A 12,225-nucleotide genomic window follows, 5' to 3' on the forward strand; every position below is an offset into this window, starting at 1 on the left:
TTTCACCAATTATTTTTATGAGACACCCATCCAGCTGTTCTCAATTTTGTGTTTTTTGGTTTCTTTCCTCTTCCAGTTTTCACAACTGGACTAAGCAGTGAATTAAGTTGACTTGGACAAGAACATTGCATAATATGCTGCTTGAAGAACACAACTGACCTCAACTTCTATAACATTTTTCATTAAAAACTGGGGGAACAAAGGCAGGAAGACAAGTAAAACCAAGATAGTCACCAACAGTGTGAAACAGCTAGGTGAATGAAGTCACCCTGTACTTCTATCCCACGTTTTACAACAGCTGAAGAGCTGAAAACACGCTTTTCACCAAATCAGCACTTTGACAAGGGAACTCTCAGAACGTAAACAGGATAACATTTAAGTCAGAGTGAATCAGCAGTCTCTACAGAAGAGCCAAAAGGTATAGATTCCACTGTCTCCTCATCTTCAGCCCACCCTACTTTTACAGCTTATCTTAATTGCCTCAGTTTCGAAATTACATTTCAACAGATGAGACCTGATGCAAATTTCATGTACAAATTCCTTAAAGTGTGAGTGGGTGTTGGTTTTTTTTTTTTTTATCTTTTGTTTGGATGTGTTGCTTTTTTTTTAAAAAAAAATAAGTGCTTAAAATTATTTAGACAAAACAAAGCTAAGCCTTTACACATCAGCTCCACTAACTTGAAATACAGATTTTTTTTTTATTTCAGAAAATTTAGTCCCAATACAATCTATGCAAGATGTTGTACATTTGTATTTAACTTTTCTATAGTACTGCACTAGCAAGTAAAAACCTACTGAAGACAACACCTGTCCTAGAAAACAAAACCAAAAGAAAACCACAGCAACACTTTCCAACTTGTAACCTCCTTGATCCTAGGTGAATTCAGCGAGGCTACAAACAGCCATGGAGCACAAACTAGATCACATAAATTAGAGAATTGCGGTCTGGTTACTTAATGTGATAAAGAACACACACAAAAATGACCCTATAAGAAATCTAAGAAGCAATATCATACAAGACCATGCCATAGAAATACTTGAAAAGGACTGATTTTTGTAAATGGCAGTTTAACTAGTGCTAAAACTCTCAAGACCATACCAATACATTCAAAAACTTCTTAAATAGTGACTTAAGAGTTCAACTACTACATACATAAATATGTATGCTATTCCCTTATAGAAGGGTTCCAGCATGTTAAAAACAGTGTTCTTTTTTTTAAACCACATTTATTGCTTTATAATGTTGAATCATTTATGATAACAACGCTGACATCTCGTAATTCAGGAAAATGTACTTGCACGATAGTTTACTTAATGCTTTTTAAATCATCAGTGGCCTGAGCGTCCTCCACTCATTCCCTATCTGAAACACCAGCCAGCTTTTGCAAAGATACAGTGCTACGAGCTTTGCCAAGATCACGTTATCTCTATAAACACAGATTGTCAGGGAAAAAAAAAAAAAAGAAGTTAGAAGCCAAAAAAGAAAAAAAACAAAAAACAACCCAGGACTCTGAAAGTAAACAAAGGCTCATCATGAAGTGAGCCACTAGCGAGTATTCCACAAAGATGATGAAAATGAGCAACTTGTTTGAAGGAAAGGGTAATAACAAATCTAATGAAGACAACCACATTTTACCAATGTAACGTATCAAATACTCCCTGCTCTCTTGTGGAATATAGAAGTAGTAAACTTTTCCGTTTGTTCTACAGAAGAAACCAATGCTTACAATATTCATCTGTCTTTTTTTTGTTTTGTTTTTTAAACAGAACTTATAGTAAGTTTACTCCAATTTAACTGTTTACTTCTAAAGGAAGAAATAAGTATTTCTGAATAAGATAAACACAGGGAGCTACTTACACAAGTATCTTTGTGTGCTTTCCTCAGCTCTGAAGCTACTGACAGAACTATCATGATTTCTGACATTGAATCCTGACAAAAGCATTAAGGAAATAACAGAAAGCAAGAGCATGAGAATCGTGCCCCACTAATTCAAAAACTAATTCAAAATTCAAAAAGCAATAGCGGGCTACCTGACAAATTCACAAAAATAATATAATGAAAAGCAAATAAGGATTCAAATGCAGTAGCTTAAGATTAAAATCATAAGAAGATGTTAGAAATACATTTTCCTCTCTCTTTCAGAAATAAGACTAACTGCTGACAAACAGTCAAGAAAGCTGTAGATTCTTTACTTCTAAAACAGAAGTTGATACAAAGTAGATCTTTGATAAACACATATTACTGGACTGTGTGCAGAAGGAAATCCAAGATATAACCAACGCCGATAACAGAAGATTAGATAAGAAGATAAAGTGTTCTCTTCTGGATTTCAAAATGTGTCTCTATAGATTGTGCTATTATCAGTTCCTTTACAAGAAGACATTACAAAGTAAGAAGAAGCATCTGTAGTGTAAGTATATTTTTATACCAATAAATTGTTTAGGACAAGTTACATTATAAAAATCCCCACTGAACAAATACTAAGCTTCCTAAAAGTCCATCTGGTGACAAAATAAATAAGTAAATAGTAAAACCTAACAAAGTATCTCAGTACATGTTGAACTCCAACCCTAACCTCAGTTCTTAACACTGGGGGTTCCACTCATGTTCCTGTCATGGATGAGCTCAAACTACTCCAAGGGAACTTCTCTGGGTGTACTCACTCAGTACTGCCAGAGCACGAGTTCCTCCTGCTAAACTCCAATTGCATTCAGAAACCATGCAGGATAAATAACTGCCTAAATAACAGAACAATACATAACTTTCCCTGGACCAGTCTTAAATCCATTAACATCTTCTATTTTCTGTGGAACTTTTCAGCATCATACACATACGCAATTGCAGTTCTAACTCAGTTCTGCCAGGCTACAAATTCCAGACTTAGCTGAAAGGGTCAAGGAGGAGCTGCGGCAAGGGAGCAGACATTTATGGACTTCAAGAATCACATCCAAAAGCAAAACAACAACAACAAATAAACCCAAATATTAATCTCTGGCTAATGAACAGGTGACAAAAAGCAAGCCATAATCATGACACAATGATAAACCCTGCTAAGCTTTCCCCAAAAGCCTGCCAAAAGTACTGCAGGCTCACTTTGATAAATTTTTATTGAAATTTTTATTAGATGAACTGGATCTAAATCTAAAAACAAATCACACATTACAGTCAAAGTGATAATGTGTTGGTTTTTGGAAAACTGCACGAAGCAAGACCTGCCTCCAGCTGAAGTCAGGGGGACAAATTGCCAAGAACTCCTGAAGTCAATAGGGAGTTCTACAACCAGCTGTAGTGTCTCTTACCTTTATGCATGCTTTGGACTCCTGAGCGTCCACCTTTAACATGCAACAAGCTACAAATTACTATAAACACTATTAGTTGCAATATTTGTTAAATGTATATTCTAATCATCAAGCAGACTGCAACTGAAATCTCAAGCAGGAATTAAAATTGTCTGAATGGACCACTTCTGACAAGGCTTTTCAGTTGCTATAAATGGATATTCTGCTATTCTCTCCTACCCTGAAGTGTTTGTCACATCTGGTCACCTACCAATAAATGATCTTTTAAATGGATTTTTTCTCTTTCTTAATTGGCACACAGTAAGGACTTTGACCGCCAGTACATGTAAGAAACACTACACCCACACCTAGTTCCAAACCAAATATCTACATACCCATCTGCCAATTTCATCAAATAATACCTGAATTGAGTTTCATTTTATTAAATCAAAACAAGAAGGTCACAGTGGAATTACATCCCTCTGTCTGGTACACAGATAAATGAAAAAATGTACAAAAAAAATCCCACAAGATAGGAGAAGCCAAACAATGCCCCTGTTTTGTACATTATTGATAATATGTACGTGGTATTAAATTTATTTAAAAACAAATCCTACAATGCAGTTTTATTGCAGATAAAGAACATGTTTCTGCGAGTCACAAATAGCCACCAGATTGTCTAGAGTATTAGAGACAATCTTTACCAACTGGCAGGAGCACTTAAGTGCACACAGTTATTCTCATGCTCTTTTCTGAACTCCAATTTGGTACTAGGGTACTTTAAATAAAACACCATCACCCTTCTTATTTCCCAAATGCAGAAGAAATACAGGGAGTGACTATTATTTGCCTAATTTCACACTGTGAGCCACTGATAGATCAGATATAAATACAATTACTGGTTTCACAATATAGTTAACTGAATGGATTTCTATTGTAAAGAAGGAAATGCTTCACAAATCATTTCAAAGAAGGTGAATAGTTGCAATGAAGCACCAGCTGTTGAAATCCCCAAACTACTTAAACACTGAAGAAAATCCATTAAGTTAAATTCTTAGTGTAATTCTCCTCATACACAGCATCTCAGTTTAAGTTTTCAGTCTTAGTATACAGAAGAAACCCCAAGCAAGGGAATGAGAAACAATTTTACCTGAACCCACAAAGTTCAATATAAAGTTAATATATGTTAAAAAAAAAAAAAAAAAATCCACAAAACTAAACTATGCCAAGAAAAGTAAAGCCTTACAAGTGAAAGACATAGGAAAGAGATATAGACATAGGAAAGAGATATTTAATGCACCTCAGTGCAAAGAATGCAATGATTCCATAAGCTGTTTTCAGAACTTCTGTTCAATTACTTTTTAGAGTTCCAAAAAAGGTGAATTATACAACAAACGCAACACTACATTAACATCTCTATCAAAGGCTGTGGGTGTATTGTCGAGAGCCTAATAAGTGACTAAGATACTCTTCAGACATTCAGCAGAAGCAAGATTCTTAGTGGATCAGAAACACTAAATGCCATCACTACGCAGAATTGCATTAAATAAAACAAAAATCACAAAAATGGCTTCTTGTTATTCTTCCTTCCCCATGTATGACTGATGAATTCCAGAAGAGAAGCTTATCTCCTTCACTAGACAGATGTATCTGTTTCCTTCAAACAGCTTCCTGTTTCATGTACCACTACTTAAACACTTGACTTCATCAAGCTACCACTACAGTACAAGCAACATACATCACTACAAACTCACATAAGGATAGTATAATCTGGGACAGATCCTGACAGTCACTTCTGACAGGCATGACAGATTAGTTTCTTCTTAAGAAAAGTAGCTCGATTATTCTCATAATTCATATGGGATATTAGTGACCCCTCTAGAAGCAAAGTAACAAAGAAAGTGGCAGAGCTTAACTGTCTTCCTTTGTGCTTTTGTTGACAGCAAGACAGCATAATGGAAGGATTCATCCTCTGATGAACAATTTCATCTCACCTGATGCAGAATTTTCCTAAAGCCAAATTATCCATTTCTCAGACTATCACCTGCGAAGCAGTACAAGTGCAGCATCTGACTCACACCCAGGAACTTCAGCTTGTGCTGTCTGCTCACTTCCAGAAAAAAAGAGTGTGCAACAAGAAAATGTTGCAAAAAAGAGATGGGCAAAAACGAGAGAATTAGGAGAGCAAGGAAGATCAGATGACAGATTAGAAGACTTGGCAATTACAGCAAGATGCGGAATTTTCTCCTAAAAAAATCTGAGAATCCCTAGCTCTAAGTGCAGATCAGAACACAAGAGTCTGAGCCCGAAGCTCTCAGAATAAAGCAGTTCTTCTGCTTCTCCTATCCCTATATTTCTTACCCAATGAGCTTTTCCAAGAAAGAAAGGCATCTCACACTGCGCTCTCACCTCATCTTCAGCTAGGTAAAGAACCAGGTTCTGAATTTTAATCGGAGTCTACTCAGTCACTTAGTAGTTACCTCGCCTTACTTAAAACTAATTATGTTACAGTGGATTGCTATACAGGCATAACCTTAATACACACAAAGTGAAAACCAGATGATTATCATGCATGAAGAGATGCAAAAACTGGCAAGTTAGAACCTGCTTCACTCCAGAAGGTAGAAGAAAATACAGAGTAATGATTTAATAAGTGTGACCAACAGTCCAGACTCAGATTCCTTTAAAAAATAAAAACAATCAAACAAAAAACCAACAACTATTCCTGAGAAGATACTTTTTCATGGTGATTATTTGCTGTAAGGCTGTAACAAACACTCTAGAGATGACATGCTCCATGACAGGGAAAAAAGTAACAATAATAAGAGCTTTGGTTCGATTGGAAGATGGAAATATCACACTGAGTCACAGGTAGTACAGGAAACAAGAAACCTTGGGAAAGGGTAGGTATCTGCACTAATTCATTTTCTGCACCTCTATATTCTTGTCTTACACAAAAGACTATGTAGGGTTTTACCATCCCTTCCCAGCACAATACGGTCCCAGGCTTACCCAAGTGAACAAGTACTGTTAAATTCCAGTTTCCTCAGATTATCTGAAGCTACTAAGCATCCCCAGACCATTAAAACAAATACTGCAAAAGCACATAATAAAGATTACACTTCATACCCCAGGGTAACAAACCAATGAATTTTCCATTTCCATGGCATCATTTCATTTTATCAGTCATTTCTTCTCGTCTAAACGCAGGGAGTAAATGGAAGACATCTCCACAACAGTTAAGCTAAGTGTAACACCACAAGTCCTCTACTGTTGAAATTTGCAGCCCTTTTTTGCCTGATGTCAAGACAAATAAAACTTACAAAATCACATTTTAAACAGACAGAAAATGAGAAGCAGTAAGGGAAGAGATTTATGAGAAAAGCAGACTACCAGGGTGGTCCACAGAGAAAGGCATAAGGGAGTCTTTTAGTAGAAGACTTGAACAAGACTAAGCCAACACAGGCTTTGAAATTACTTCTTAAATATTTTTATTGTTTTGTGCAGAGTAAAAGTAACAGTGAAGGTGACTTGCTCCCCAGTAAACTTGAGACAGATTGGCACAAGAAGACATGATATGTATATTCCAAACGAGAGAACAAAATGTTTGGAGAATCAACTACTGACAAAAATTGCTGTCAGAGGGTCAACTGGTCTTACTGAAATAAATCAGAGCAGGCAATATATGCAATAACATACTCCAAAAGAGCAAATCAGCTCTAATCCCGACGGTTCCAACAATAGTTTCTTATCTGCCACTCTCAAACAGATTGATTTATGCTCTGGACAAACAGTCACATGGTACTATGAGTTCTTGCAGGACCTCAGTGCTGATGGTATTCTTAACATATATAGTCAGCAGATCTCAAACAGCTTTTGGAAGCACGTCACTTGCTGGTTTCCTGCCACAGGTCCTCCACTCTCACTCCAACCTCGTTTTTGTTACATGACTCTGGAAGTTTAGGTACCACACAGAAGTTAAAGAGGTCCAAGCATAAAAATCTGGATGTTCAGAAGAACTAAAGGAAACTACCTGATCCTCACTCGCTGATAAATTAACATTAGTATTTCTACATACAGCATGACTCCTCAGCCATGTGGTTCATTTAGGTTTAAGAAAGATTTTATGATAATTGTGAACAAACAACCCTCCCACACTCAATGGTGCACACCTTCTGTCTTCTGCATCCACTGAAGAGACTGACAAAGTTGCATTTGTGGTATGTCTCCTTTCCTGAGTTGCTTTAGACAACATTAGCACAATATAATGATAAATCTGTGGAAAAGCAGATAGAGGTACCAGCTTTCCAAGAAGCTGGAGTTTATTTTAGCCTTTGAAAAAAAAATCAAATGAGAGCTGAGAACTGATGTCTTACACCCAACACCTAAGTACACAGCAAGACTAGTGCAGGGTTTTTAAAAATGATAATAAATAGCTTTCACAGTCAGTAAGTAACACAGCACGAGACAGTTCATTACAAATTATTTTGTGATTATTAACCCTTTTCCCAGACCACCAATGTGATGAACCTGAAATCTAACTTCCCTCCAATCTACTGTATGTGATGTGAAATTCTTAATGATTACTGGATTGATTCAACTGTCTACTGTGCAGATAGAAATGAGCACACTGGCATCAAATAAATTCCTCATTAACACTTACCTGGATGTTGCTCTTAGTGGGTAGTAGAAGACTAGTGGCTACTGTAATCGTATCAAACAAAAAACACTGTAGCGGTTCAACAACTAAAGGACAGTTAAACTTCACCACGATGTTCATTCACTCCCCCTTGTAAGAAAGATGAGGGAGAAAACCTCATGGATTGGGATAATTAACAATTTAACTGGCAGAAAATGTTAAGACCATGCAAAAGCAAAAGGAGAAAAAAGGAATTCTTGCTACTTTCTATCAGCAAATGACACTTGCTCAGGAAAGTAGGGCCTCAATATGTGCCACAGTTAATTGGGAAGACAAATATTTTGATAAGAAGAGTACCCCCATCTCACACCTGTCAGTTTTTACTGCTAGGCACAACACTACATGGCATTCCATATCTCTTTCATTGTTTTTTATCAGTTGACCTGGCAATATTACCTCCTACCCATCTTGGCCTACTGGTTTTCATGGTGGCTGGAGAGGCAGTCTTGATGCCATGCCAACACTGCTTAATAAAAGTCAAAACACTGGCGTATTTAATACAGCATTGACACTATAAGTGTAGAGAAGAGGCTACTGTTAGAAAAGTTAACACCTCAGCCAGATCCAGCACAATCAGCTTTGGATAAATAATAAACTAGTATTGTGATAGCAAGCATTTCCCTTGGTGTGTCTGAAGCTACTACAAGCACAGACAGTTCAGAATAAATTAATTAGCTCTCATGGCCACACCATTTTCAAACACATGAACTTGGCAGCAAAGACAACAAATGTGGGCCACATTTTTTTTTTTTTTTTTTTTTTTAAGTTATAACAGAAAGTGATTTTGTTGCCTGCATTCTGCACTACAGCAATTGCCTATCTGCCTGCTTTCCACTCATTTTGATGGAAGACTAAGAACAGACTTGGTTCTTGTTTCTGAAATTGAACTCCTAGATGTTTGCTCCCTACCAGCTAAGTCCCCTTTTCTTCTTTCAGACCTTCTGACCTCTACAGTTAATGGTGCTACATTTAATTCTACAGTGGAAGAACATCATTACGGATTTCTAGAAGATCTATACTCCATGATAACTAACAAATAATGAAAGAAAAGCTCAATTCTTCACATTCACTACTTACAAAGCAGATGGTTCCATTCATTTCAGCTATATGAAGTATTAATTCTTTGTTTTTCTAAGGACTGCTATATAGCAGCCATTCTGACATTAGTAAAATTAAGTACTGTATTGAAAAAATCTCTAGAGAATTTGCTACAGCTGCTTTTACAACTTTCCAAAGACAAATTTAAAGCATTTTAAAACAGTTTTGACTGCTTCCACTGTTTAGATTCCATGCTCTCAGTCATTCTAGGTTTTCCAGATAATTCTGCTCTTAACACACCTTTTGCTTACTGACAGAGATGCAGACTGTTCCAGAACTACCTGCAAGACCAAAGGTAGATGCCTTCCCTCAAACAGCCTTCATGTTTTGCATATCATATGATTTCAGACTAGTTTTGTTCAGTTCTCGGTTATAAAACAAATCTGTTACTTGTATTTTTTCCATCACCTAAAAAGTAACAGAACATGATTTTCAGAGTTAATTCTCAGTTCAGTATCTCCAAGCCATGTGCTTTCCTACTCACCCACTAGGATCAGACCTAAGGCTTACAAAGATCTTCATTCCAAAAGCAGTCAAGAATAAATCTCCATGAAAAGGTACGAGAACAAAACAAGCCTGCATTGGTGCTTTACCTTTACACTGTTGCTTTCCGCTGTCCATTTAGAATCACAGAGTAGAAGCACAGAATGATTTTGTTTCGAAAAGATTCTTAAGGTCATCAATCCAACATTTCAACTAACACCACTAAGCCATGCCCCTAAACACCACATCCATGCACCCCTTGCATTATGTTATGTTATCCTCACATAACGTTGTTTGTCACCTGAGAAAAGCAGCTGACTTCAACTGGAACCTCCTTTCAGATAGCTGTAGTGAGTGATATCTCCACTCAGCTTCTTCTTCTCCTGACTAAACAAGCCTACTTTCCTCACCCACTTCTGTGGTGAGGACACATCTGTCTTTTTAACACTTCTGTCAGCTTAGCTGCTCTGCTCATACTTGAGCAACTCAGTGTCTTTCTGATAGCAAGGAGACCAAAACTGAACAGAGAAGCCAAGGTGCAGTCTCACTAGTGCCTTGTAAAAGAGAACAATCACTTCCCTAGTTCTGCTAACCACGCTATTTCCGATCCAGCCAGGATGCTGTAGGCCTTTTTGGGCACCTGGGCACATTGCTGGCTCTTGTTCAGTCAGCACTTCTGCCTGTCCTTTCCTGACAGGCAGCTTTCCAGCTAGTCCTCTCAAAGCCTCTACCACTGCATCAGCCTGCTGCAAAACAAGTGCAGCACTCAATGTGTAACCTTGTTGATAGACAAAGCCTATCAGCAAACAAAAAACCAACAAACATGGATACAGACCTACCAGCCTTCTCTGCCTAAGCCTCTCGTTAAATTAATTGCCAAAGATCCTTGCAGTACTCAGAACCCCACACTGCAGGGCCCTCCAGGTATAACTGCCGCAGCACGGCATTATGTATTTGTCAGCTCCTTTACATCACAGAATGTATCATGTTCCAAAACTTCTAAGTTTTATTCTGAAAAAATAATTTAAAGAATTCCCTCTCTTCTCAATGCCTTCTGCTTCAGTAGCTCATTCTTTCTGTTTTATTAGGCTTCTCTATAGGAATGTTGGTTACACTGGCACTAAACTTCCACAAACCTTTTGATGGCAGCCTTGTCATCCCTTACTCCCATTACTCTACTGCCTACTCCACCTTACCAGCAATTATATGAAACAATAAATATTTGTGCTGGTTTTCTCCTTTATACTCTGCTTTTTTGACTTTCTGAATGACTGACACATTGCAAGAACAATTCCACAACATTATTTACATAAGAAAAACAGTTAGGCGGTCATAAGCCTGAAGCGTCAGTGCCTCAATCCTGGTGAACATATTCTGAGAAACAGCTAAACAGCTGAAATCTCATCACATGTTTCTCTCTTCATAAATCCAAACCTGACCCATACACAGTCTAACAGTCCTCCTTGGATTGCATTTACTTTCAAGTCTGTATTTCTGTACTCTACTGCTGAGGAACCCCTTTACTTACAAGTTAGATGTTCAGTGAGTTGTTCCAATGCAGTGGCATGACTTTGACAAAAGTGATTTAATTATACCACCAAACTACAATTGCATTGTCTATATTGGGAGTACAAAGCCACGAAATACTTCTCAAGCTGAGCCTTCAGTGCACCAGTACTATAATTATATATTGGTAGCTAGATCCTCTTCAACCCTTTCTTCAGTTTTATATTCTTTCCTTCTCTTCAGTACAAGACAATCCACTCTCTGTCCCAAAAAACAATACGAAGTTCTCCACTTGAAATGTCTTTTCTATTGTTTATTTTGGGCGTCCTCCTTTTCTCATTAACCCTCTCTTTTTACCCCATTCCTCAAAGGAGCCCATTCTACTCTATGGAAGATTTTTTTCAGCACTCTACAGAAGAAAAAAAGAAAAGCCAGTTTTCTCTAGTATTCTGTATCTTTATCATTCCAGAGCACACAAGTTACTTTTGGAGTTGATAGTCATTAATGTCTTCTTGCATAACAGTTTCAGGTCAGTAATTAGAAGTTTTCAGTTGAAAGTATAAAATATTTATTAGACTACTTATGTGTGATCACAGAAATTCAGAAGATTAAAAATAAGTGCAGGCAGGCTGCAGTCAAAAACTGACCTAATAGGAAAATAAACTTACATACACTCTGGGAGTATATTGAGAAAAATATTCCAGAAAAAAAAAATTTTTGCAATTGTTAGGAATAGTGTTGTTAAATTTTCCTGTTACTGCACTACCAATCATTTCTTTCTATCAAACCATTATCTAATTTAAATCAGCATTATTTCTGTTACATCAGTATTAGTGAGCTAAAAAACACACAATTTTTTTCCACCTGCTACTTTCACACTGCAGAACTTAAATGATATGTTACTGTATACCGTGCATTTATTCAAAAAAGAAACAAAAACCAAAAACCAGACTAATTATCTTAGCTGTCTTGACAGTCACTAGCATTCTTCTCTATTCAGCCACAACTTCCAGGTTACAAAGGCAAAAACAAAGATAGATAAAAGAAGAAATTGACATTCCCACACAGATTGTGTAATCCACAGTCAATCTGCCACTTCTTTCTTTACTTGTAGACACCATTTAACACTTTAAATATGCCTGTAATCATATAATGAGATT

General features: G+C 37.0%; 1 protein-coding gene and 1 long non-coding RNA gene across 9 annotated transcripts in view; one reads left to right on the forward strand and one right to left on the reverse strand.

Annotated features, from left to right (window-relative positions):
• The window catches only part of JAK2 (Janus kinase 2), an 84,337-nt gene that overhangs the window by 59,277 nt on the left and 12,835 nt on the right, over positions 1-12,225 (reverse strand). Inside the window, exon 1 of one of the 5 annotated variants that reach the window (XM_085528419.1) lies at positions 1,859-2,004. The exons of the other annotated variants lie outside the window; for them this stretch is intronic. Within the exon in view, the coding sequence (XP_085384545.1) occupies positions 1,859-1,924 (66 nt within the window). The 5' untranslated portion in view covers positions 1,925-2,004. Of the gene's footprint in view, positions 1-1,858; positions 2,005-12,225 lie in introns of those variants that run through there. 5 annotated transcript variants of the gene reach the window in all.
• Positions 318-6,011, forward strand: LOC146753964 (uncharacterized). Of its 4 annotated transcripts, none has more exons than XR_014939214.1 (3): positions 318-418; positions 2,144-2,411; positions 5,223-6,011. It is a non-coding gene; the product is annotated as an uncharacterized LOC146753964 (long non-coding RNA). The 4 variants fall into 4 exon arrangements; XR_014939213.1 differs by having other exon boundaries at positions 411-548; XR_014939212.1 differs by lacking the exon at positions 318-418 and adding an exon at positions 1,517-1,640.

This window comes from Coturnix japonica, chromosome Z, assembly GCF_054131305.1.
Source record: "Coturnix japonica strain WE chromosome Z, WE-NBRP24, whole genome shotgun sequence".
Classification (NCBI taxonomy): Eukaryota; Metazoa; Chordata; class Aves; order Galliformes; family Phasianidae; genus Coturnix; species Coturnix japonica.